We start from the raw sequence: 27,522 nt of genomic DNA, 5'->3' as shown, positions 1-27,522 counted from the left end.
CAACAAATCAAGAATAAAGAAAATCAATTAATCAGTAATAAATAAATATAATAATAATAAAATGGCAAATAATATAAACTTAAGAAACCACATATAGTTGGTGGGTAGACAAATTATTTTTTTCAGATTAAAATGAACAAAGCATTATTAGAGCCCTGTAGACATGACAAAACACGACTATAGTCACATTTATACTCTTTTTATTTACAACATATTGCGCAACTGCAGGGTCTTGAGACACATGCTAACTCGCAAACTAGAGAGCTAGCGACCTAAACGGTAGCCTTCAAGTTATTTCCTTTAAACTTAAATAGCCAAAAACTTACCACTTCCACACGGATAGGGAGGATAACTATTAACAGTTATTTAACCTTTAACATGAACATTAATCAAACGTAATCATTTTTTCTGGGTACATGATACCATACAGCATCCATATCAAACTTGCGCGGGCCGCACTAACATTAAACTTTCATATCAAGGCGGGGGCCTCAAACTAGTGTCCTGCGGGCCACATTTGGCCCGCGGGCCGCGTGTTTGAGACCCCTGCTTTAAATGTACTAAAATCATCCCTACACCGTACAGCTTTGGTCTTTACCCGTTAAGTCATGAAGACCCAAAGTAAGTACAGTGGTAGCTCAGTTTTTTTGAAAACCGAGCTCATTTTTTTTTCCATAGGAAATAATGTAATATGTTCCAGATACCCAAAAAATATGAACAAAAAAAATATTCTTAGAGAATGTCACACCCCCGTTATTTTATAAGCAGAAACAAGTCTGGGTTCTTGTGGGTTAATGTTGAAATATTTACTTGACTAGAATACAAATTCATATTAATGTATGAAAAAAATCACATTCGCCAGATTTCAACTTGGATATTTGTACTTTTGGCCCCATGGTGAGGCATGTCTCTGGTGGTAGAGTAATTACCACCTCGAGGTTGCTGGTGCAATCCTCTGTCCTCACATAGGACATCGCAAGATAAACCCCCAGTTGCTCCTGATGCTGCGTCATGAGTATTGAAGCTAAAAACAGCTAATATTCCCAAGGTATAGAAGTATTTATCATCAGATTTAAGCATGTAATACACACTGTGTTATACAAAATAGTGCCTACTTATTTTTCTTTTTTTTTTTTTTACTTATTTCTCTATGTTGTTCTTGCAGCTTGATTACTTTGTACATTTAAGATGACTGACATAAATATTTATTTCAGTTAATAATAACAAAAATTCAAAGCTTTCCATGCCAGTGATTCCAGATTGGTTGTGTGGCTTTTTAATTTCACCCCTTCAATTTCAACATCTTAGGGATATAATGTACATAATTAATAAACATCATGTATACAGGCTGTATGTATGTATAGAAGCTCTTATTCTATATAGGTTTGACCAAAATATGGAGGAACCACTGCATGATATAGATGTTGATTATGCACAGATTGGTGTTGATGATGGCTATTCTTGTCAATAAATCACATTTACAACAGCATATGGTTACATTATTTATTTCTCTTATTGTTTATAAACCAGACAAGCATGGTAACTGTCAGAAAAACCAATTTCTAAGCAAATATTAGAAATTTGTGTAAGTGATGATCTATATTCACGTCATGTTTTTCTATGGGTGCAGCCACTTTTGGTGAAATGGTACTGAAATATTTTTTCACACAAATTCATAATTTTCCAAATATTTCTTCCCTTTTTGTAATAATGTAATAATAACGGTTTCCTCAACTTTTTTCTTTACCATTTCATCTTCATTCATTCATTCATTTTCTACGGCTTTTTCCTCACAAGGGTCACGGGTGGTGCTGGAGCCTATCCCAGCTGTTTTCAGGCGAGAGGCGGGGTACACCCTGGACTGGTCGCCAGCCAATCACAGGGCACATATAGACAAACAACCATTCACACTCACATTCATACCTATGGACAATTTGGAGTCGCCAATTAACCTAGCATGTTTTTGGAATGTGGGAGGAAACCGGAGTACCCGGAGAAAACCCACGCATGCACGGGGAGAACATGCAAACTCCACACAGAGATGGCCGAGGGTGGAACTGAACCCTGGTCTCCGAGCTGTGAGGTCTGCGCGCTAACCACTAGACCGCCGTGCCACCCTACAGAAATTCATAATTTTCCAAATATTTCTCCTCTCTTTTTGTTCTCTTCCCAAATTATGAATTTATTATTGTAATAATGTAATAATAACGGTTTCCTCAACTTTTTTCTTTACCATTTCAGCTTCATGCGACTAAAATTACATTTTTCCCTCATAATACTGTGAAATTTTGACTTTTTTGTCTAATATTTGTACTTAATTCTTGTGAAATTACTCATCTTCATGCGACTAAAATTACATTTTTCCTCATAATACTGTGAAATTTTGACTTTTTTGTCTAATATTTTTACTTAATTCTTGTGAAATTACCACTGATTGAGTTTTCCTGTTAGTTAAGTTATATTTATATTAGTTAAGTTATAGTTAAGTTATAGTTAGTTAAGTTATATTAAGAAAAAGTTATATTTTCACAAAGTGCAGCAGGCCACACCCCATTTTTACTCAATACCAGAAAATGAATAAATAGATGCAGTAAACAGTTCAGTGTAGAGCTAATGGACATGTGCATGACAGCATTCAGATTCACAGTGTTTAATATGTTTTCTAGTATTAAATAATATTAGTACTAATACTATTAGTATTAGTAGTCGAAGTGGCTAATACTTCTCTTGATCTGCCATCATTCTAACCTAATTCAAACTAAAGTGTAAGTTTACACAGGCAAGAACATTTATAATATGTCAAAAAAAAATTCCCACCACGGAAGGTGTGATGTGTCACAGGTAGTTCAAAGGTCACAATTCAAGTGTTCAAGACTCAGTTCTCGGAGGAATCCGTCTCCTCGGTGGAGCCATCACTCTCCACCTCCATCTTCCTCCTGTGGTGGATGCTTCTCCTGGGGGATGCCTTCCTCTGCACCTCTTTCAGCATCCCCACCGCACTGCCGCTACTGTTGCTGCTGGGACTGACGGAGATCTGAGCGATGCTGGTGAGACGTTTGGAGCAAGTTAGGGAAAAAAAAGAGGCAATGGCAGAGAAATGTGATAGCTGTGTTGTACACAGTGGGATTAATCGCTTTAATTCCCTGCGGATTTTGTGGCATTCCCCTTACAAAAAATATGCACTGTAGTGTCCATCTTTTTCTGAGACAGAGAGACAGAAGCAGATTTGCGAGCCCCGCATGAGCAAACGTAGGTCTAGAATTTGTGTTTTCTGGTAGGGGATCAAATACATATTTTGCTCATTCATTTTCTACCGCTTTTCCTCACGAGGGTCGCAGGGGATGCTGGAGCCTATCCCAGCTGTCTTCGGGCGGGAGGCGGGGTACACCCTGGACTGGTCGCCAGCCAATCACAGGGCACATATAGACAAACAACCATTCACACTCACATTCATACCTATGGACAATTTGGAGTCGCCAATTAACCTAGCATGTTTTTGGAATGTGGGAGGAAACCGGAATACCCGGAGAAAACCCACGCATGCACGGGGAGAACATGCAAACTCCACACAGAGATGGCCGAGGGTGGAATTGAACCCTGGTCTCCTAGCTGTGAGGTCTGCATGCTCAACCATATTTTGCTCAATCAATCACAAATTAATTTCTAATCTTTATTTAGGCTGCACGGCGGTCGAGTGTTTAGCGCGCAAACCTCACAGCTAGGAGACCAGGGTTCAATTCCACCCTTGGCCATCTCTGTGTGGAGTTTGCATGTTCTCACCGTGCATGCGTGGGTTTTCCGGTTTCCTCCCACATTCCAAAAACATGCTAGGTTAATTAGCGACTCCAAATTGTCCATAGGTATGAATGTGAGTGTGAATGGTTGTTTGTCTATGTGTGCCCTGTGATTGGCTGGCCACCAGTCCAGGGTGTACCCTGCCTCTCGCCTGAAGACAGCTGGGATAGGCTCCAGCACCCCCCACTACCCTTGTGAGGATAAGCGGTAGAAAATGAATGAATGTTTATGGAGTGTGAATATTCTGTCTCTGTCTATTAAAATAAACCCACCATAAATTCATCAATCAAAATAATTTCTTCCATTATATGTATTTCTCACAGTTTGTCCAGTTCTTGGTCCATCTCTGGGTCATTCAGGACCTCCGTCTTACTCGGTAATGCTCCTACAGCCAACATGCAAAAACAAACGATTTAGGTTGTTTCAATGTAAAATGGCTAAATGTATAACTCATCAAGGATAGAAATGTCACACAATTTGTTTTCCAAATTGTACATTGTAATATACTTCCAGCTTCAAAAGATTTGTAAAAACAAGAATTGGGTGTACATGTGGCACAGATCCTGCCCCAAGTGGAGGAGTTTAAGATGAATGAGGGTCTATGTACATACAGTGTAGAACTAAGACTGTATGTGCTGTGTATATTTGATAAAATCCTAAATAAATTCAAACCTGTACACCCATTTCTTGTCATTGAACATTGAGTATATTAATAATTTGATGTGTATGCCGCCCTTACCAATGCTTTGGTTTATGATGTCATGTTTAGCCAGGCTCCTTAGTAAGCTGTACCACGACATCTTGCCAGTTTCTTCCATTGCTTCTTTTAAACACGACCTGGGAGGAAGACTGCATGCACACACAAAGATGTTTTTGCGTTGAGTTTTGAGGTCAGGTGTCTCCATAGATGAAAAACTGGTTTCCAAGCCACTTCTGTGTTGCCTCGGATGTGTGCTTGGAGTCAATGTTTTGTTGGAAGTTGAGGTTGTGAGTACTTATAATAAATAAATCATATTCAATAAATCGGGCGGCATGGCGGTCTAGTGGTTAGCGCGCAGACCTCACAGCGAGGAGACCAGGGTTCAATTCCACCCTCGGCCATCTCTGTGTGGAGTTTGCATGTTCTCCCTGTTTTCTCCGGGTACTCCGGTTTCCTCCCACATTCCAAAAACATGCTAGGTTAATTGGCGACTCCAAATTGTCCATAGGTATGAATGTGAGTGTGAATGGTTGTTTGTCTATATGTGCCCTGTGATTGGCTGGCGACCAGTCCAGGGTGTACCCCACCTCTCGCCCGAAGACAGCTGGGATAGGCTCCAGCACCCCCGCGACCCTCATGAGGATAAGCGGTAGAGAATGAATGAATGAATGAATATTCAATAAATCATATTCATCTATCTATCTAAATATCTATATCTAAATGCTGCGGCCATCTTGGGCTGTTTTTTATGCTTCTTTTTTTAATGTTTCTTATAATCTTGAAGTGATTAATTTCCTTTTGCAGACTGTATGGAGACTTTCTTATCACATGCACTGCTCTCATCATCCCAAAAGCTAAAAATTACCTTTAATGTGGTTGTCCTACTGCAACTATAAAGGGGACATATTTTCTACCCTTTGTATTGACTTGTAGACTCCTATAGAGCAGCTACACATAATAACCCGCGCAGAAAGCTTTCTAGAGCTTCCAGATTCTGCACCTCTTTGTGCAGTGTTTCCATAGATTTCCTGCTTCCGACCCAAACTGTCGCGACTCCGCTGTAAGTGGAGCACTCCTGAGGACCTGAGGTTTACTGAGTGCTGGCAATCTGCAGCCCATATAAGAAAGTCCAGATCACATTGACATCACAAAACTCAGTGTGAGCAAAAATTCTCTAAAACTGAGCGTTCAAAACCATCCCAAACTTCTTTCAGGACTCAAATTCCAAATGCGCAAACCTCATTATCTGAAACTTTGGCATCGTTTGACAAAAGAATACAATAACCTAACAACTTTTATAGTCAGAAAATTGGAAAAAGATCCTCTTTAATAGTCATCTTGCTAGATGACTTCAGGAGCACCTTGGTTCTTGGTCACCTCTCGAAGATCTTTTGGTGTGTTTGTTCAGTTTGATAAGACTGACTGGCATTAACAACTGTAAAAGTGATTTGTAGCGTCGCCATAATCCAGTCAAGGCTCTTTAGTCAGCACTTTTGAAATATATTTATGTTCTGCTATAACTTGCCAACTGTGAGGCGTATGTAAAGAACTGTAATCACACAGAGATATACTACAGTCAGGGAGTTCAAACATCTAAAAAATTAATACTTTTAAAGATTTCAGCACGTCTTCACAATTAGTAGCTAGTGGTGTCCCAAATCGATATTGATATCAAATACTGGGCTGATATCAGCAAAAATGGATTTTAAAAAAAAAGGATCGGGATATATACATCTAAATTCTACAATATTGACAGTTGATTCCAGATTATGCCCCAGCAGGTCTCTCCAGAATAATAATCCCACATAATTACAACACCAGAGTGTGCGAGCGTGTTAAGCAAGAAGTAGGAGTAGTATTGGCCGTGTGTATTTTTAAGATTAAGATTAAGATATGCCTTTATTCTTCCCTCAGTGGGGACATTTGTATTGCACAGCAGCAAGAGTCAGTTAAGCAGTACAAAATACACAATATAGAAAAATAAACAATATAAACAACCCAAGTATTAACAAAATCAACAGTTTTACCCAGAGTTATATACAATACAGTATGTTGATAATATGAAACGAGATGAGATATATAACCAGTCTATACACTGAGATCTTGTTAGAGAGTTAATATGAGGCATTATGGAAATACTTCACACATTTTTCATTAAAGTCTGATGGCACAGAGCCAGAGAAGTTTAATACGGCCATCATCACGCACTTGAAGCAGCGTTACACGGGAAACTCACATTGGGACAACAAGAAAAGATGACCAGCCCCTGTCCATGCTGAGTAAGTAATATCTAAATGCTTAATTGAGGACCTCAAACCTCCCTAAATTATGCCAGGCTGCTACTACATTGTGGATAAATATATACCCCAAAGAAGTAAAGGTCAGTTTTTCTCATACCTACTGTTGCTGATTATTGCTCTCTGAGTACTACGACTTGATCTCACATTTTCTAACATTCCACAATACAAAATAATTGCTGAAAGTTGACACGTACCTGTGTTTGAAGCGGTCAAAGAGGGCATCGATGCACCCAGCCAGAGTAGAAACCTCCATTTCAAAATCCTTTTTTTCCTCCTTGTTATTCTCCTCTATAACCAAGCAGGGATGCTGTTCCACAGAAGTGGATGTGGGAACAATGACAGTGTTTGGACTCTTTCCAGCTAACAGGTCTTGGTAAATCAGCAGCACACTCTCAAGGAATTCTACAAACAAAATTGGAAATTTGTGTTAATTATGTGATTATGTGTTTATTGACAAAAAGTAGATGTGATCACACAAAGTGCCTTATTAGTCCTGTTAAACCAAGACAACATGAAACAGTACCTTGGTAGTAAAACTGTAGTTGGAAGGCGTAAAGGAAGTCTGAGAAAGACATCAAGGAGTCTACGCTCTCATCCATTAAAACAATTCTATCGGGAGAGAAGAGAGTAGTTTAAAAAGTATTTTGAGTCAAGGTTACAGTCGTTATAAGTTACATACAACCTGCTGGGTAGTTATTTACCAATGCGGTTGACTGTACTACACTATTTGCAGTTTTATCACCACCAAACCCCGATTTGAAATGAACAAAATCAAAATATTGATTCATTTATCTGTAGTGTAAAGACTAAACTCGAAACTGAAACCAGGAACATGCAACTAAATGGAGAGCAGTGAACCATACAAGCACATTCAAGAGTCAAACTTCATGTTGACGACGATAAATTTATACACGTGTGCAGGTCTGCACACTGAAAGTACTCCCTGCCTATCGCGCGCAATCCGAACCCTCAATCCCCCTGACTGTGACATACAAACCACTAGTCCACCGTGCGGTATCAAAGCAATGTTAAACAATACAAAATAATAAATAATCTAAGGGAAAGATGATGACTCACTTGGAAGCACTCTTTGCTATGTCCAATGGGAAGTCTGGACATAGTAACTGAAGTAGGGAGCTATACTCCAATACTGACAGCATATCTGTATATCAAACAACAAAGTCATTTTAAAGGAAAGCACACAAGGAGTACAAAGCAACTAAGCTGTGGCCATTTGCAAGAGGGCTGTTACGGTATGTTCAGTAGCTTCTTCTAACTCATTCCTTTATTACTGTTTTTATATTTAACTGCCTTTGGTGACACTTAAACACAGGAAGGGAACAAACTTTAAATGACAGAATATAAAGGTAAAGGTGAACATGTGAGCATTATCAGTAATAGATATGGAGAAGGGGTAGAATTAAATAAACATTGTTACTTCCTATTCATTTTCAAACATGCAGAATTGTGCAAATTTAACAGCCGAATGTTCCGCTATGTAGGTCGTTAAGTATGTCTGAAACAAATACACCACACCACAAAAAAATACAATAATCTGCTACACCTAAATGCAAACATTTGCAAGAAACGGTGCAACTGACAACACTTCCAGGGCCATGGAGAGGACATAAAACCGTAAAATGGCTCACCTCCACTCTTGCCAATCTGTCTGTAACATCTCCAGAAGACTTTGATGAATGAGGCTCTGTTATGAGGAGTGGCCCTGATGTAGTTAAACTCCCTAAAGAGGATGTGGTTACTATTCTTCACGCTGCTGAAACTGCAGATACACAGACATTAGACAAATGTTAACTTTAGAACACAGTACATAAAATATATCTGAATTACGTATAGATGTACCACACATACTACACATTCAAATGATAATAGTATTAATTATATAACAATATTATAGAACTACTTTGTATCATTCTTGGTAAATAATACAACGTGAATGGGAATGGAATGTGACATACTATTCAGCAAAGTAGCGTAATACACCAAAATTACTGTATTCTTCTTTATGTTCCAGCAGCTGGGCTAAAGCATCACTCAGGTAAAACAGCACATTACTCTCCGCTGTGAATGACACAATAAGATATTTCAGTGAATTGTGTTAAAAGACCTGCAGGGGTAAAGATAACACAACCTACCAAGGTACTCGTCAACCGTGACAGCTGGGTTAAAACGGTTCATTTCTGACGTCATATAGGGATAAAACCTCTCGAAATGAATACAGTAATAAAAAGCAATATCATGTACTCGCTATCGACACATAGTAAATATTCGTTGTGATTTGAGAGCTATAATATTTCGCCTTGTCCTGATATGGCGGTTTCTAGGACAAACCGGATGTTGTGAGTCACATATTTCATTATCGTTAAGCAACACAACTGAACAATGGTTCCTGTCGTTCACGGTGACGTCATGTGAAAAGATTTATTTCTGCTCCCGGATAATTATCTTAACTATTCAATCTGATATATAATAATAACATGGTGGGGAAACAAACAACAAATGTGATGTAAAAATGTTCACAAAATGAACTACTGTTCAGTCCTGACTCCAAAACACCAAGCGATTATTACACTTTAGGGCAGGGTTTCATTTTAAAATTCGACCAATCAGTGCGAATGTCACGACGTACGACGATTACATTGCTCGTATCAGCATATATGAATAACTATAATTATACCGAGAAGCGAGGTGTATATAAAGGTGGTTGGTTGATGCCGTAAAATATCGTCGTTTAATATAAATATAAGCATGTCAAAATAAATCCTTCTCTCAGACCCTCCCTCTTTCTCCGCCCTCGGCGACAATTCAAATTCATGAAACAAGTCAGACATCCACAACAAGTGATAGAACCGGAAGTGATGTTTTTTAGTCCCATAAAACAGTAGATATTTCTTTCAAAAATGCTAATTACATTAAACTATAACATATTAATGTATGACTAAAATATGTGAACTGTACACAACTGAATTGACTTAATCAGCAGATATTTTAGCTTCCACTTTTATTGTGTACCGGAAATTGTATCCTGGTAGTACTGTTGACTATTGTATATAATTTGATCTAGGTCCTCCTTGGTGATTGCATTTTCACCTACGTCTCATCGGACAGCTTGCATCGTATTGTCTTTTAAGTGCCCAAAACAGGTATTCTATCCATCTAAACTTATTGTCTCGTCTCGATTAAAATGCATATTCAAGCTATACCGGTCATGCTAGGCTGCTGTGTATCAGTAGATGACGATGTGCATTGCGTTGGTTGGCCTATTTGGGTTGGCGCCGACGGTTAGCTCACGTAACGGCTAAAGGCGGCTACTGTCCTCCGTCAAACAATCAGCGTTAACCAAGGAACTAGCTTGATGACACGCTGCTTCACGCATGTTTGACATTAGCTCTGTATTGTCATTTAAATGTATATAGTGCTTGCTTTGATCTAGGGAAGTGTCTGCCACGCAAATTAGCGCTGGGCGCTAATGTAGCATGTCACTGCTACTCAATGTATGACGTTTTCCCCCGCCTTTTATCAAACCATCTTCACTAAATTTTACAATACCCCCATATAAGATATTGGGTCTTTTTAGCTGCCTCGCAATGTACAAAAGTCATTTAACAATCTGTGATATTGATGCTTTTTTCCCCATACATATGTATTTGGAAATTGATAGTGTGGAAGCAACTATAACTTGACTTGAGCTTTGCAGTATGTTTAGGATGTGTTCATTGTCGGTCAGGTTAAAACAAACTCTAATCAGTTTGCTTTGTTAGTATAGTTATTTTGGTCAAGTGTGAACGCAGCTCACTAAACCCTGAAGGACCAAACAATCACACCGAGACCACCTGAGGATGTTCTCGCATTTGAAGTTTAGAACTAAATTTGAAAAAGATACTTGGCGGTCACATTTCTGACAAAAATACAAGATTGAACGCTAGCAAAACACTGTTTTTATTTGTACTTTTTTTGGTTCGTTCAAAGTTCCAATATGTTGTTGTCTTGATGTGTTTGTAAATACACAGTACTTGATGGAAAATGTCCTTTTGTGCCAATAGATGGTAGTTGCATGATGTGTGGATGTTGAAAGTGGCGTGGGAATGATGTACATTTTGGGACAAATCAGTAGTGTACCTTTTGAATCAGTGGCGGCCAGCTACAGGGTGATCAAGCCTGATTTCCACACCCAATCACGAGTAAAGTAGACCCGAGAAGTGAATAGAATACTTGCAGTATTTTGGTCCTTTTACTCAGTACCGGAAGTTTTTTCCGGAGTGCATTGGTTTTCACATAGCAACAACAGACTAGGGTTGGGTGATATCTATGCATTCCAAAGTGCAATAAGGAAGGCTTTGGTGGCTTAAGTCTTGAATGAAACTGACTCACCTGTTTACCACCTTTTGCCTAAAAATTATGTTTAGTTTTTTCAGATTAACCTGTCTTTACTTGACATAACATAAATGTTGATTGTTCTGTTTTGATTGTTTTCCAGTTGAGTACCTTTTGAGGAAGCCTGTCCCCCAAGTGGCTATCATGGGGGACGATAGTGAGTGGATGAAGCTTCCCATCGACCAAAAATGTGAACATAAGGTACATCCATTCATCTATTTTCTATGCCGCTTATCTTCGTTCGGGTTGCAGGGTTATGCTGGAGCCTATTCCAGCTGACTTCTAGCGAGAGGTGGGGTACACCCTGGACCGATCGCCATCCAATCGCAGGGCACATACAATCATTGACACTGACATTTATACCTATGGACAATTTAATTTCACCAATTACATGCATGTTTTATATGCAAATCACAAATTGCTAGAAGAGTGGAGGTTTGCCCCGGAAAGGAGAGGAACGAAGATTAGTTGCAGCAAGACGGAGTATATATGTGTGTGAATGAGAGGGATCCAAGTGGAAGAGTGAGGTTACAGGGAGAAGAGATACATGCATGTTTTAAGGCACATAAGGTGTGTATATATATATATATTCACCAATATTTTCTGCAACCAAATATCCCAAGGTAGGATTGCACAATTTTCTTTCTGCAGTAGTTTGGAAACGCAGTGCATGTATCTTACGAGTGGTAAATTAAATACAGTCATACCTCACCACATTGCGGGTTAAATTTGTAATTAATTAATTAATTCATTCATTCGCGGGGTCACGGGGGTGCTTGAGCCTATCCCAGCTGTCTTCGGGCGAGAGGCGGGGTACACCCTTGACTGGTTGCCAGCCAATCACAGGGCACATATAGACAACCATTCACACTCACATTCATACCTATGGACAATTTGGAGTCGCTAATTACAATTTTTAATTCAATTGAATTAATTTTTTAGTCTTATTGACGACATCACCATCACTGTAATAAAACAACCAGCATAATAACACCATCAATAAGTCAGTGAGCTTTGTGGGGAAGTACTTATGTGCTGGGAATGTGTATATGTATATGTACAGGCATCTCTGTACAGTGTGCATTTTTGCATAAGTGTGTGCATACTGTATGTGTGAATGTAATTGTCATTGAGAATGTAAGCCCCGCCCCACATAGCCAGGTCGAGCTCCCCCCCCAAACAGAGAACCAGGCTTCACTGGGGTGGGCAAAACCAAGGCCAGCCCCCCAACATCCTTTACCTTTCTAACATAAACCTTTTTTTTTCATTTTTCCAGGTCTGGAAAGCCCGTTTGAATGGTTATGAAGAAGCTCTGCAGTTGTTCCAGAGGATAGATGATGAGAAGAGTTCAGAGTGGGGGAAGTTCCTTGGTCTGATCAAGAAGTTTGTCACCGATTCCAATGCAATTGCTCAGCTTAAAGGCCTTGAGGCGGCCCTGGCCTATGTTGAGAATGCACATGTTGCTGGGAAGTAAGTGACGAGAAGCTCAGTTGATAAAAAGTCAATATTTCATTATAAAATTGAACGTGTGCACTACAAGTAGTTTCTCCAAAGAGAGTTATTTCACATCTATATCTCACAACATTGCGTGCTGATTGAAGGGTATTTTTGTATATTTTTGCAGGACAACGGGTGATGTTGTGTCTGGGGTGGTGACCAAAGTATTTAACCAGCCAAAGGCCCGTGCTAAGGAACTGGGCTCCGACATTTGTCTGATGTATATTGAAATAGAAAAAGCTGAGGTGGTGCAGGACGAGCTGCTGAAAGGACTGGACAACAAAAACCCCAAGATAGTCGTGGCGTGTATTGAGACTCTCAGGAAGGCTCTAAGGTCAGTGCAACACATTTTCCTTATAAAGAATGATCATTCTAATGTAAACAAATCACGCATTGAAAAGATGCCTTGCCATACAATCCAGTCTAATGGATTATTACATCCTGTTCATGCTGACTTCCTTCCTTCAGTGAATTCGGATCGAAGATAGTGACTTTAAAGCCTGTGGTGAAGGTTTTACCCAAACAATTTGAGTCTCGAGAGAAGGCGGTGAGAGATGAAGCCAAGCTGCTTGCTGTAGAAATCTACAAATGGATCCGAGATGCTTTGAAACCTTCCCTACAGAATATTAACTCCGTGCTGGTGAGACATATTAATTGTCATATTAATTCATATTAAAAAAAAAACATACAATCCTTCACAAACCTTAAATCAGGGGTTTCAAACTCAATTTACTTGGGGGCCACTGGAGCATGGGTCTGGGCGAGACTGGGCCGCATCATGTTTTCCAAAAAAAACCAAAACGCATTTATTAAAAACAAAAAAATTAAAAAAACTTCGCTTTGGTTCGTTTTCTACAATAAAAGCTCTGCTAAAACATTCCACTGTTATATATCCACTGTCGAATATGTTTTTATTTTTCTACACAAAATAAGATGAAAAATAAATAAACAAATCAAGAATAAAGAAAATCAATCAATCAGTAACAAATAAATATAATAATAATAATAATAAAACGGCAAATAATAAAAACTTAAGAAACCACATATAGTTGGTGGGTAGACAAATTATTTTTTCAGATTAAAATGAACAAAGCATTATTAGAGCCCTGTAGACATGACAAAACACGACTATAGTCACATTTATACTCTTTTTGCGCAACTGCAGGGTCTTGAGACACATGCTAACTCGCAAACTAGAGAGCTAGCGACCTAAACGGTAGCCTTCAAGTTATTTCCTTTAAACTTAAATAGCCAAAAACTTACCACTTCCACACGGATAGGGAGGATAACTATTAACAGTTATTTAACCTTTAACATGAACATTAATCAAGCGTAATATTTTTTTCTGGGTACATGATACCATACAGCATCCATATCAAACTTGCGCAGGCCGCACTAACATTAAACTTTCATATGAAGGCGGGGGCCTCAAACTAGTGTCCTGCGGGCCACATTTGGCCCGCGGGCCGCGTGTTTGAGACCCCTGCCTTAAATTAACCGTGTCTGTCGTGCAGTTGAAGGAGCTTGAAGAGGAGTGGGTGAAGATTCCTCCGACCCCACCGAAGCAGAGCCGGTTTCTGCGCTCCCAGCATGACATGAAGGCAAAGTTTCAACAGCAACAAGCACAAGGAGAACAATCCGATGGTACTTTTTAACTTTATATCAAAGTACTTACCGTACTATAGTTCTAGGGTTGTCACAATATCAGAATTGCAGTATTCGATATCCAGGGTGCTTGTGTTTCGCTAGGGTCAAAGGGTTTCCTGCTTTTGGTTTGAAAACCTCAGCGGCACCATTTACATGTGGATGTATAATTGCACCGCATTCATCCACCTCCATATGCGACTCCTACTACATGGCTTATTGATAAACCGAAATTGTGTTTGAGCCTTTTTTTTTTTTTTTAAAGATGGCAGGTGTTCTTTCTTTGACGGTACTGCTCATACAGTGAAGAAAATAAGTATTTGAACACCCTGCTATTTTGCTATTTCTCCCACTTAGAAATCATGGAGGGGTCTGAAATTTTCATCGTAGGTGCATGTCCACTGTGAGAGAGATAAACTAAAAAGAAAAATCCAGAAATCACAATGCATGATTTTTTAACAATTTATTTGTGTGATACAGCTGCAAATAAGTATTTGAACACCTGTGTATCATCTAGAATTCTGACCCTGAAAGACCTGTTAGTCTGCCCATTAGAAGTCCACCTGCACTCCATGTATCATCCTGAATCAGATGCACCTGTTTGAGGTCGTTAGCTGCATAAAGACACCTGTCCACCCCATACAATCAGTAAGACTTTAACTTGTAACATGGCGAAGACCAAAGAGCTGTCCAAAGACACCAGAGACAAAATTGTACACCTCCACAAGGCTGGAAAGGGCTACGGAGCAATTACCAAGCAGCTTGGTGAAAAAAGGTCCACTGTTGGAGCTATCATTAGAAAATGGAAGAAGCTAAACATGACGGTCAATCTCAATCGGAGTGGAGCCCCATGCAAGATATCACCTCGTGGGGTCTCAATGATTCTAAGAAAGGTGAGGAATCAGCCCAGAACTACACGACAGGACTTGGTCAATGACCTGAAAAGAGCTGGGACCACCGTTTCCAAGGTTACTGTAGGTAATACACTAAGACGTCATGATGTGAAATCATGCATGGCACGAAAGGTTCCCCTGCTTAAACCAGCACATGTCAAGGCCCGTCTTAAGTTTGCATATGACCATTTGGATGATACAGAGGAGTCATGGGAGAAAGTTTTATGGTCAGATGAGACCAAAATAGAACTTTTTGGTCATAATTCCAATAAGCGTGTTTGGAGGAAGAAGAATGAAGAGTACAATCCGAAGAACACCATCCCTACTGTGAAGCATGGGGGTGGTAGCATCATGCTTTGGGGGTGTTTTTCTGCACATGGGACAGGACGAGTGCACTGCATTAAAGAGAGGATGACTGGGGCCGTGTATTGTGAGATTTTGGGGAACAACCTCCTTCCCTCTGTCAGAGCATTGAAGATGGGTCGTGGCTGGGTCTTCCAACACGACAACGACCCGAAGCACACAGCCAGGAAAACCAAGGAGTGGCTCCGTAAGAAGCATATCAAGGTTCTAGCATGGCCCAGCCAGTCTCCAGACCTGAACCCAATCGAAAATCTTTGGAGGGAGCTCAAACTCCGTGTTTCTCAGCGACAGCCCAGAAACCTGACTGATCTAGAGAAGATCTGTGTGGAGGAGTGGGCCAAGATCCCTCCTGCAGTGTGTGCAAACCTGGTGAAAAACTACAGGAAACGTTTGACCTCTGTAATAGCAAACAAAGGCTACTGTACCAAATATTAACATTCATTTTCTCAGGTGTTCAAATACTTATTTGCAGCTGTATCACACAAATAAATTGTTAAAAAATCATGCATTGTGATTTCTGGATTTTTCTTTTTAGTTTATCTCTCTCACAGTGGACATGCACCTACGATGAAAATTTCAGACCCCTCCATGATTTCTAAGTGGGAGAAATAGCAAAATAGCAGGGTGTTCAAATACTTATTTTCTTCACTGTATCAAGAGTGCTTACAGCCGCATAGTCGATACTGATGATAAATAAAAAAGCATGTATCGATGTAAAATTTGCATGTTGATATTGCCTTAGTATTGATTCTTGTGACAACCCTATATACTTCCTATTAGTGAATTAATTATATATCGCTGACACCTGCAAGAAATTCAAGTCCCAGATGTTAAATGTAGGTGACATGGGATTTAATATGAAATCATGGAAAAAAGGATGATATGCCTCATTTACAGACAGTTAGCTTTTTGTTCATCAAAGCGCTTTTGACAGACAGCAACCCAGTCTCATGTTGAGTCTCCTCCTACCCATGTCATGCAGGAGAAGACGAGGAGGAAACTGTGGCCGCAGTGGATCCTTATGAACTACTGGAAGCTGTGGATATTCTCTCAAAGTTGCCCAAAGACCTCTATGAGAAAATTGTAAGTTACAGTATGCCAAAGTCTTATTTTTACTGAGACAAGCGTGTCTCAGAACATTCTGATTACATGTACAGTTTAGCGTCATTGGTTTAACATGTTAACTTTCTTTTTTGTTTTTGTAGGAAGCCAAAAAATGGCAAGAGCGAAAAGAAGCCCTTGAGGCTATTGATGCTCTAACAAAGAACCCCAAATTAGAGGGTGGGGACTATGGAGATCTCGTTAGAGCACTCAAGAAGGTACTTAGCCCAATTTTTATTGAATGAAAGCTGGGCAGTAATATCATCTCTGTGTGGAGTTTGCATGTTCTCCCCGTGCATGCGTGGGTTTTGTCCGGGTACTCCGGTTTCCTCCCACATTCCAAAAACATGCTAGGTTAATTGGCAACTCCAAATTGTCCATAGGTATGAATGTGAGTGTGAATGGTTGTTTGTCTATATGTGCCCTGTGATTGGCTGGCGACCAGTCCAGGGTGTACCCCGCCTCTCGCCCAAAGACAGCTGGGATAGGCTCCAGCACCCCCGCGACCTCATGAGGATAAGCGGTAGAAAATGAATGAATGTTATTAGGATGTCCCAATTCGATTTTCAGGATCTGCTGCCAATCTGCTTTATTTTGGAAGATTGGATAATATTGTTTTTTTTGCCACTTATCTTAGTTTTTACTAGTGTGGTATTACACTAGCAGAGGATGTCACTGTACATGTACTGTACTGTCATGTGTTGCAGGTTGTGGGCAAAGATGCCAATGTCATGCTGGTTTCAATGGCAGCTAAATGCTTGGCCGGACTGGCCACCGGTCTCAGGAAGAAGTTTGGAACATATGCAGGACATGTAAGTTGAAAGAATATCTTTATTTTAAAGCAGATATTTCTTTGAGAGACCTCCCACAACATGCAAATAATTGAGAATCACTGCTTTTAGAGAGAGATTGTTGACTATGGATCCATGAAATGTGGTTGTAACGTAGACTAGGCCGGGACCGCGATTCCATTTATTCATTCATTAGTAGTGGTGTACCTATACAGACCAGGAAGGGTTTCGGAGCGAGATGTGGTCCCATAAGTTGGATTATTAATACCAGTCACCTTTTATAGGCAATGTTGATCCAAAAACGTCATCGTCACAAGGGTTTGGCGGGGTAGGGACGAGCAGCAGGCATCATAGTCAATGCTTTATTAGTGTCAAAAATACAGTAGATCCCCAGAGAATAGTGTGGATCTACTGTATACCAACACGTACTTGCTATAAGCTACATCAGTGTTGTTGTTTTTTGTAATTTTTTATTTATTAATTTCACCTTACATACATTTATTTTACTGGTTGACGCTTTCAACATTGTAGGAAATGGTCCTTCCTACATTGTTATAAAAGTGAATCAAAAGTTTTTGTCTAAATGGGAATAAAAATGTGCAGACGACCCAAGAATCTATTTTCATATTCTTCATTCTAGTGGCCGATTATCAGTAAATGTGTTCCTTAATTATGTAATTCATTACAATTGATTCCTTTTATTTAATTTCCCAGGTTGTTCCAACTATTCTGGAGAAGTTCAAAGAGAAAAAGCCTCAGGTTGTCCAGGCCCTGCAAGATGCCATTGACGCCATCTTTTTCACTGTATGTTTATGTCATATATAGTCCTCATTTAGTAACTTTACTTGATCAATTTCAGTTATCAAATTTTCTGATTGCGCACTAGAGTCTTAAAACTTTTTTCCCTAGCCATTGATTGCTAATTTAGTCAATTTTATCCTATTGATGATTGATGTCTTTCTCTGATAGCGTGGCAAAATAAGTCACTTAAGAAGTTAAAGGACATGAATATGACTGTGACACACTTCTTTTCTTTTATAATATTTTCTTGTCTTCTAATTGGATTAAACCGTATAGGGGAAAAAAGGAAAAAAAGCTCTTCCTGTTGAATCACTTTACATTGACTTCATTCAGTCCGCAGCTAACTCAATGAGTGACAGTTATGCCCCTCACTTAATCACCCAAGTGTCTATTAGAGCAGTAGAAATTCCCTTAAGAGAACTGATTTATTGATATATTTAAAAAATATATCTATATGGCTCTTTTCTAGACTACGTGGCAGAATTTGTCAGAGGACATCCTGGCTGTGATGGACAATAAAAACCCTTCCATAAAGCAGCAAGCCTCTCTGTTTTTGGCCCGCTCCTTCAGACACTGCACTCAGGCCACACTGCCCAAGGGCGTTCTCAAACCCTTTTGTTCTGCGCTCATCAAGGTATTTATTAATAATAGATACGGAACCAGTGTTACAAATGTGTTTCCTCATCTACGCTCATCTTTCCTACACCATCAGCAAGTGAATGACTCTGCTCCAGAGGTGCGTGATGCTGCATTTGAAGCTTTAGGGACTGCCATGAAAGTGGTGGGCGAAAAAGCTGTGAATCCTTACCTTGCTGATTTGGATAAACTCAAACTTGACAAGGTAAAAAAAAAATGTTGTAGAATGTGAGAATCAAGTCATTTGCTAACTGCTGTCCGGTGATTTTATACTGACAGATAAAAGAGTGTGCTGATAAAGTGGAGCTTCCAGGAGGGAAGAAAGGTGCTGGAGGGGGAGGAAATGTAGATAAGAAGCCAGCGGCTAAAGCACCACCTCCTGCTGAAGCACCATCTAAGTCTTCTGCCCCACCCAAGAAGGCACCAGGTGCAACCTCCTCCAAGGTAAAAACAACGTGGTTAAATCATTTCTGTATAGATGGCAAAAGTGATATCCGGGGTGTCCCAAAAATGCACACATTTGCTGCAACAGTCTGTCATGACAAGTATTTGAGAAAACAGATCTGCAACAGTCACTGAATTTTTTTCTTAATTAGCAGTACGTCTACTAATCATTTAAAGTCTACTCCTCAAACTTTTTGTTTTGCAGTCTGCTGGTGCAGCGAAGAAAGGCAAAGCCGCCTCCGCTGCTCCTGGGAAGCCAAAGAAGACCACAGAGAGTAAAGAATTAACAGAAAGTGAACTGTCGGTAAGTATAACATTTTAGGGCCATTGTGGCAATGCAGCCCTAGAGCAGTTGTATTGTCATAAAAATAATAATATAGTGACAAAAATGTAAAATAATGTATTATACAAATATAGTGTAGGCTGCACAGCGGACAAGTGGTTAGCACACAGGCCTCACAGCTAGGAGACCCGAGTTCAATTCCACCCTCGGCCATCTCTGTGTGGAGTTTTGCGTGGGCTTTCTCCGGGGGCCCCGTCTTCCTCTCACATTCCAAAAACATGCTAGGTTAATTAGCGACTCCAAATTGTCCATAGGTATGAATGTGAGTGTGAATGGTTGTTTGTCTATATGTGCCCTGTGATTGGCTGGCAACCAGTCCAGGGTTTACCCCGCCTCTCGCCCGAAGACAGCTGGGATAGGCTCCAGCACCCTCCGCGACTCTCGTGAGGATAAGCGGTAGAAAATGAATGAATGAATGATTCAGCTGTTAACCCTGGTGGTGTAATGGTACAGCTGCTACAGCAATCAAACATGGACATTTTTAAATCTCATGATTATTTTTTTTTTTTTTTACTGAGTCTTTTGTAGAGCTGCTCGGCGGTCCAGTGGTTAGCGTTCATGCCACACAGCTAAGAGACTCGAGTTCGATTCCATTCTCGGCCATCTCTGTGTGGAGTTTGCATGTTCTCCCCGTGCATGCATGGGTTTTCTCGGGGGCCTCGGTTTCCTCCCACATTCCAAAAACATGCTAGGTTAATTAGCGACTCCAAATTGTCCATAGGTATGAATGTGAGTGTGAATGGTTGTTTGTCTATATGTGCCCTGTGATTGGCTGGCAACCAGTTCAGGGTGTACCCCGCCTCTCGCCCGAAGACAGCTGGGATAGGCTCCAGCACCCTCCGCGACTCTCGTGAGGATAAGCGGTAGAAAATGAATGAATGAATGATTCAGCTGTTAACCCTGGTGGTGTAATGGTACAGCTGCTACAGCAGTCAAACATGGACATTTTTAAATATCATGTTTTTTTTGTAGTTTTGTAGAGCTGCACGGCGAAGAAGTGGTTACCGTGCAGGCTACACAGCTAGGAGACTCGAGTTCGATTTCAAACTAACAATGAACAAATCTAATGTAAATACTCCATGTGGATCTATGGAGTGTTGAGATGTTGGCATATCACCACGTCTCCCTCACTTTTGTTTTATTGTGGCAGTGGGTGTGTTTTAGGTGTCGGGACTGCTCGTCACTGTGCTACAACTGTTTTCCAAATATTGGCGTTGAGCTGCACAGTTGTCTCACTTCACACTGTTTCTATTTTACCCTGAAATAATTAACATAATTAACATATTTTCATGGCAGGCTGAGGTTTGTGAAGATCAGGCAGCCAGCGTACTTCCTGCATCCTGCATTCAACAGCTGGACTCCGCTAACTGGAAGGAGAGACTCGCCAGTATGGAAGAATTTCAAAAGGTAGTGTCTTTATTTCATTTAGGAAATATTAACCATTTTTGGTATTGGATAGTTGGAGTAGTTAATCAAAGACAATGATTACTCAAATATGCCAGGAAGATATTAAATACTGAGGATTTAAATTATAATATTACTGTCTTATTTTTAAGGCTGTTTGAGCCTGAAAGAAGAGCTTTCCACCATGCAGGAGGGTTAATTGATGTTATTTCATAATTGCTCCCAGGCTGTTGAGACGATGGATACTGCGGCAATGCCATGCCAGGCCTTAGTCAGGATGTTGGCCAAGAAACCAGGCTGGAAAGAGACAAACTTTCAGGTAACTTGGTTAAACTTCATGTTGGTCTGATTCTGAAAGAAACATTTTTATTGAACTTAACTAGAGGTACAGAGAGACATGCTCTGAACCTGCATGGATCTTTACAAGGATGTTTTAGTCTGTGTATATTTTGAAATTGTTAGTTGTACAGTCGTCTCTTGTTTACTGATATCAACTGCATCCTGTGAAGTGAGTTGTGGTAGATAATATAATAAAGCACACAATTTCTCTGACAAAGTGTCATAATATCAGTAACCAGTATAACAATCTTTCTTGCATTTATTCCCCGTTAAGGTCATGCAGATGAAGCTCCACATTGTGGCTCTTATTGCTCAGAGAGGGCAGTTTTCAAAGACGTCAGCGTCTGTGGTTTTGGATGGCTTGGTGGATAAGGTTGGAGATATCAAATGTGGAACAAAAGCAAAGGAGGGAATGACTGCAATCGGGGAGGCGTGTTCGCTACCCTGGACTGCTGAACAGGTTTTTGTTTTATTTTATTTTTAAATTTTCAACCACTTAATTCCCAGAAAGTGATCCATATGATCATATAGGCTTATTATGACACCTGTAATGCATCATTTTTTGTTTTGCAGGTTGTATCATTGGCGTTTGCACAAAAAAATCCAAAGAACCAAGCAGAGACTCTCAACTGGTTGGCTAATGCCATGAAGGAGTTTGGCTTTGCTGGGTAATAACATTTTGTTATTCAGCATATATATATATATATATATATATATTTTTTTTATAAAGCATCTTCAGCACACATATTAGATAAAGTAGTCTGTGAATAATTTACAGACCAACAAAAATGAAATTTAATCAGAAATGGTAATGGTACCGATGTAATTTATTTTGAACATGCATACAAGTCGCAGTCGAAAAAGTAGTAGGAAGAAGCAAAGCTTATTTAATCTTACCCCCATCCTTTTCTCATCAATTACGACACATTTGTTCACATCCTGTATTCCAAACGTACTCTTTGCCAATTTTAGATACATAAGTAAATGATAACGGTATAACAGTGTGATAAAATTGGAGTCACTGTAAATATATTACATAACAACAATAAACATAACTGATGAAAGGGTTAGAAGTCGACAGGACAATGAATACAGACAACACACTCAGCAGAAATGAAGTCAGTGTTATACTGATTAAACATAACATAACACAGGAATAAAAGTACCATAAAGAATCTGTTGACCTTTATCATACTTTGTCGTTCTCAGTATCAATGTGAAAGGTTTTATCAACAATGTCAAGACCGCCCTGGGAGCGACGAACCCAGCTGTAAGGACCGCAGCTATTACCCTGCTAGGAGTGATGCATCTCTACATGGGAGCGCCACTCCGCATGTTTTTTGAAGATGAGAAACCAGCTCTCCTGGCACAAATAGATACCGAGTTAGAGAAGGTAATGTCTTTTTTTTTTTTTTTTTGTTTTTTACATTTGCAACAAAAGCAGAGTAACATATCCCTACATACATAATAAATTATAAATAAATAAGAAAATTCAGCATCGTTTCTTTTTGTGTTCCACATCACAGATGCAAGGTCAGTCACCTCCAGCTCCAACAAGATTCACAAAGAAGACAAGGAATGAGGAAGAAGGGGACATTGTAGAGGAGCCAGAAGAAGTCGATGGAGGAGGACAGGACATTATGGACTTGCTGCCCAGAACAGATATTTGGTAAGAATTTGGGATGGGACTACGTTTTCATTTTTATAAATAGAATTTACTAAATCTATCATATAGGACACTTTTACTTTATAAATTCTGCCCACACACCCCCAGCATGGACTGTTTTCTCACCTGGCGTCAGGGAGAAGGCTCTGCAGCATCCGCTGTAGAACCAGTTTTAGAGACAGCTACTTCCCCCTGGCCATCAGACTGCTCAATGCCAAATAAGCCCCTCTACCTGCCCACACGCACAACCAAAACTTTAAATTATTGTTATTTATTTTAAATTATCTAAATTATTTGTACAAATTACTGTTTACGCTGTACATTGTTCTTATTTGATGTAATCAATTTATTTTCCACATTATTTATTATTGGCAATTTCACTGCTGTGTTATTGTGCAATGACAATAAAGAAAGTCTATGTCTCATGTGTCATTAGGATTTACCTAAATTGCTCTTAGATCGCAGTTATTAGCTCAAAAAGTATGAGGGATCATAATTTTTTGTCTGAGACAGTTTTTTTGTAATGGTGTTGGACTACAAGTCAAAATAAATTTTCAATAAAATATGCATTTTCCTGTACTCTCTGAACCAAACTAAATACAAGTGCTTTTTCTCCCCAACATTTCAGTGACAAAGTCACTTCTGACTTGGTTTCTAAAATTGGAGATAAGAACTGGAAGATCAGGAAAGAGGGTCTTGATGAAGTTGCAGCTATCATCTCAGAAGCTAAATTCGTCACCGCCAACATAGGAGAGCTCCCTCTGGCATTGAAAGGACGACTTGGAGATTCCAACAAGATCTTGGTTAGTAAGAATTAGCATGGCCTGTTGTGGCTTGTATGATGGCTTGTATAAAATAAACTTGATCGATGCCGACTACTTTTTGTTTTCCAGGTCCAACAGAGCCTGACCATACTGCAGCAGCTGGCCACAGCTATGGGGCCTGGACTTAAACAGCATGTGAAAATACTGGGATTTCCCATCATGACAGTGCTTGGAGACAGTAAGGTACACAATAAGCAGGGGTGCAAAGTTAAGAAAAACAATACTACAACAGCAGCAAAAATTATGATTCATCACTTGATGCAGTACTTCTTAAAAGTGAGTACGCCGCTCAAATTTCAGTAACTATTTTATCTTCTCCAGAGACAATCTTACCTTTTTTGAATTGTGGTCATCAACCACAATCCTTATGAGACATTAATCCGCACCTATTCCAGCTGGATTTCCTTGGATTTCCAAAACTTCCAAATATGCAAACCTTGTGAAACTTTGGCATAGCTTAACAATATATATAAAAAAATTGTGCTAAAATGCTAAGTCGCCACGCGGCTTCTCCAAAGACGTTAAGGCGGGAGTCTAAAAAAAAAAAAAGGATGCTATCACGCTACATTATGTGCTGACCTTTGACCCCTACAACATCCCTGAAGCATCTTCTCAAAAAATGGTTGTAATACCTGGAAAAAGAGTTCTTATATTTATTTATAAAAATATATACTATTTTAATCAAATACTAGAACAAAACTGATAAATTATATGTATTTATTTAATTGACAATATAAATAAATTAAAAATAAAAATAAAAAATATATGTATATATGAAATAAAAAATTGTATTAAAATAAAAATACGATATATATATCATACTTTTTTTAATTGAATTTTTATTTTAAAAAAGTATCTTATTTTTAGAATAAAATGAATTACAATAAAATAAAAAATATGATATATATATATATATCATATTTTTTATTTTAATATATATATAAAAGCACTGCAAAATCAGCGAAAGTAAACCGCGCTGTAGCGAGGGAACAATAAATTTGAATAGAATGAAGGTAGCGGTGTATTCAAAATGAGATATGATACATATAGATATATTCCCTAAAAGCACAAATCAGAGATGGCTTTAAGAATGTGCTCCCATGTTTCAAACGCTCGAGGTTTTCCATGCAATAGAGAAAAAGAAACAAAAAAAAGAAAAGAGAAAAAAAGAAGAGGATAGAAAAGAAGAAAAGAAAAAAAGAGAAAAAAAAAAACAAAAAAAAGCCAATATAATACAACATTCTAAAAATGTTTATAGGTCATAAAAGTGGAAAAAGCATAATAGGTGTCCTTTAACAACAATATTCCTCCATAGCCAAATGTCAGGGCAGCTGCCATGGCCACACTGCAGTCCTGGGTGGAGCAGACTGGGATGAAGGAATGGCTCGAAGGTGAGGAGCTATCAGAGGAGTTAAAGAGGGAGAATCCCTTCCAGCGACAAGAGGTACAAAGACGCACAAATTCCTAATCAAAATTTTTTAAAGGTTATGTGTAATATATTCTAAAATGAGACCTTCTTCTTAAAGATATTAGGCTGGCTGGCTGAGAAGCTACCCACCCTGAGGACTGTACCCGGGGATCTGATGTTATGCGTCCCCCATCTGTATGCCTGCCTGGAAGATAGAAATGGCGACGTGAGGAAGAAAGCTCAGGACGCCGTTCCGATGTTTATGATGCACCTTGGATATGACAAAATGAACAAAGCTGCTGGCAAAGTCAAGGTATGAATTGGTTCAACTGTGTGTTACTCTGGATATATCACAGTTCTTTCTACAATAGTTAATGATGCTCGTGTCCTCGTAGCCGGCTTCTAAGGACCAAGTGGTGACCATTTTAGAAAAGGCCAGGGCAGTGATGCCAGCTAAACCTGCTGCTCCTGCCAAAAGTGGAGGAGCAAAAGGCGACACAAGTAGATCTGCTTCAGGTTTGTACTACTCTCTGACCATAAAACTGTACACAGTAGATCTTCATATCCATGATTTAGCATTTACATCCCTGTAAGTTTTTGATAATTCAACTTTTTTCCTCACAATTTGTGTGTGGTTGTTTAATGAACAAAGGCTCCAAGAATACGCCAATGCTTAGTATTTTTATTATAACTGTTGAATTCAGATTTTGACTTTAAATAATGACAAAAAAAAAAACCAAAGTCACACTGTTGGAGTAATTTGTAGTTTACAATTTAAATGTCTCCAGTCATAAATGGAACACAAATAAATGACAGCTCTAATAGTGATGAAATTCCTGCAAAATTATTCATTTATTCATTTTCTACCGCTTTTCCTCACGAGGGTCGTGGGGCGTGCTGGAGCCTATCCCAGCTGTCTTTGAGCGAGAGCCGGGGTACACCCTGGACTGGTCACCAGCCAATCACAGGGCACATATAGACAAACAACCATTCACACTCACATTCATACCTATGGACAATTTGGAGTCACCAATTAACCTAGCATGTTTTTGGAATGTGGGAGGAAACCGGAGAAAACCCACACATGCACGGGGACGGGGAGAACATGCAAACTCCACACAGAGATGGCCGAGGGTGGAATTGAACCCTCGTCTCCTAGCTGTGAGGACCGCCATGCAACCTTGCAAAATTATTATTTTGCAAAATATTAATTAAATTTAAGAGTTATAACAGTATTAGATACTGTCATTTCGTTATATAAACTCCAGCTTTGTCAATTAGTATTTTTACTTTAGTTTTATTTAATTTTTTTAAATTATGGTTATTGCATATTATTGGATGCAAAGTTCTTAGCCCTATAAAACACTACTAGCATTAATTCACATTGTGAATTGACAGTTTTTGTGTTTAGTTTGACAAACGTCACATTTTCTCCAGCCTCCAGGACTCAGCCATCCGTTGAGGAGTGTGTGGATAGTAAACCTGAACCTAAAAAGGTCAAAGGGGGATTAGCCACCAAGAAGGTACGTCCGTGTCAACACATACTTAAAACTAATTCTGAGCATTTCCAATGGTTACTTTTAATCCAAAAACTGCCGTTACCCTGAGAGTCATATCTGTTTTCAACACTCATCTTGCATTCATATTTCGGTTGCCAGTCGTGACCCTGTCTTGTACGTGTGTGTACATCATTTGTTACTTGTCAGTCAGTTTTTGGTTTTTCTGTTCGCTCAGCAAACCTCTACCCCTGAAGAACCTGACCCTTCCCTTCTCTCCAAGGACAAGGACATTAATGCTAGTAAAAAGCCCCTCAACAAAGGGAAGACTGCTGCGGGTAGTCAACAGGTAGATGTGGAACAGATGGGTTCCTAATACGGCAATAGTTACTTCTACTACTACTACTAATGAAATGCCGTGAGCGCTCTAGTTTTGTGGAATAGTCCAGCACACATGGACGACTTTTGATTGCAAATAAATGCCACCCTTTTAGTGCCGTGACCACTTCCCTAGAGTTTACACTGTCCAACCGTCTCGTCACTAACGGTGTTTAAGTATTTAAATGTGTAATCAAACTAACACACTCTTGTAGGTGAAATCTAACTAACCTATCCACACGTTTTAGCTCGGTGACATAAGATGTACATGCATGCTTATAAAAATAGAAACACGGGCAAACACTTC

General features: G+C 39.4%; 2 protein-coding genes across 5 annotated transcripts in view; one reads left to right on the top strand and one right to left on the bottom strand.

Moving 5' to 3' along the window:
• Positions 1-231: 231 nt before the first annotated feature.
• Positions 232-9,232, bottom strand: cstpp1 (centriolar satellite-associated tubulin polyglutamylase complex regulator 1). Its single transcript, XM_058075102.2, has 9 exons — positions 8,949-9,232; positions 8,772-8,874; positions 8,445-8,575; positions 7,873-7,957; positions 7,319-7,404; positions 6,990-7,197; positions 4,535-4,644; positions 4,117-4,180; positions 232-3,044 (listed from the first exon to the last, which is right to left on the bottom strand). The coding sequence occupies exons 1-9, from the start codon at positions 9,001-9,003 to the stop codon at positions 2,876-2,878; spliced, it is 1,011 nt and encodes a 336-aa protein (XP_057931085.2). The 5' UTR covers positions 9,004-9,232; the 3' UTR covers positions 232-2,875.
• ckap5 (cytoskeleton associated protein 5) overlaps positions 8,831-27,522 on the top strand; it is a 35,209-nt gene continuing 16,517 nt past the window's right edge. For 2 of the 4 annotated variants that reach the window (XM_058075100.2, XM_058075099.2), the window contains exons 1-27: positions 8,831-8,851; positions 11,291-11,388; positions 12,464-12,657; positions 12,812-13,018; positions 13,153-13,324; positions 14,199-14,328; positions 16,567-16,667; positions 16,790-16,903; positions 17,393-17,497; positions 18,191-18,280; positions 18,747-18,911; positions 18,990-19,118; positions 19,193-19,357; positions 19,563-19,661; positions 20,997-21,107; positions 21,331-21,423; positions 21,718-21,903; positions 22,017-22,111; positions 22,653-22,836; positions 22,970-23,112; positions 23,738-23,912; positions 24,003-24,116; positions 25,249-25,377; positions 25,460-25,654; positions 25,737-25,857; positions 26,779-26,864; positions 27,076-27,186. In XM_058075100.2, the coding sequence (XP_057931083.2) occupies positions 11,332-11,388; positions 12,464-12,657; positions 12,812-13,018; positions 13,153-13,324; positions 14,199-14,328; positions 16,567-16,667; positions 16,790-16,903; positions 17,393-17,497; positions 18,191-18,280; positions 18,747-18,911; positions 18,990-19,118; positions 19,193-19,357; positions 19,563-19,661; positions 20,997-21,107; positions 21,331-21,423; positions 21,718-21,903; positions 22,017-22,111; positions 22,653-22,836; positions 22,970-23,112; positions 23,738-23,912; positions 24,003-24,116; positions 25,249-25,377; positions 25,460-25,654; positions 25,737-25,857; positions 26,779-26,864; positions 27,076-27,186 (3,471 nt within the window). In that variant the 5' untranslated portion in view covers positions 8,831-8,851; positions 11,291-11,331. Of the gene's footprint in view, positions 8,852-9,811; positions 9,957-11,290; positions 11,389-12,463; positions 12,658-12,811; positions 13,019-13,152; positions 13,325-14,198; positions 14,329-16,566; positions 16,668-16,789; positions 16,904-17,392; positions 17,498-18,190; positions 18,281-18,746; positions 18,912-18,989; positions 19,119-19,192; positions 19,358-19,562; positions 19,662-20,996; positions 21,108-21,330; positions 21,424-21,717; positions 21,904-22,016; positions 22,112-22,652; positions 22,837-22,969; positions 23,113-23,737; positions 23,913-24,002; positions 24,117-25,248; positions 25,378-25,459; positions 25,655-25,736; positions 25,858-26,778; positions 26,865-27,075; positions 27,187-27,522 lie in introns of those variants that run through there. The other 2 variants (XM_058075101.2, XM_078798657.1) reach the window with 2 other exon arrangements.

The sequence above is a fragment of the Doryrhamphus excisus genome, linkage group LG1 (assembly GCF_037039965.1).
Source record: "Doryrhamphus excisus strain RoL-2023G ecotype Guam linkage group LG1, RoL_Dexc_Guam_v1.1, whole genome shotgun sequence".
Taxonomy (NCBI): Eukaryota; Metazoa; Chordata; class Actinopteri; order Syngnathiformes; family Syngnathidae; genus Doryrhamphus; species Doryrhamphus excisus.
The sequence above is the reverse complement of the archived record's forward strand: the minus strand, read 5'-3'. Positions and strand labels throughout refer to the sequence as shown.

Excerpts from the sequence above, each read along its gene's own strand:
- cstpp1 (XM_058075102.2), bottom strand. The coding sequence starts at position 9,003 with ATGACGTCAGAAATGAACCGTTTTAACCCAGCTGTCACGGTTGACGAG. Across the intron at positions 8,875-8,948 it reads CACGGTTGACGAGTACCTTG|CGGAGAGTAATGTGCTGTTT; the intron begins GTAGGTTGTGTT and ends TGTCATTCACAG. Across the intron at positions 3,045-4,116 it reads GACCAAGAACTGGACAAACT|CATCGCTCAGATCTCCGTCA; the intron begins GTGAGAAATACA and ends ACGTCTCACCAG.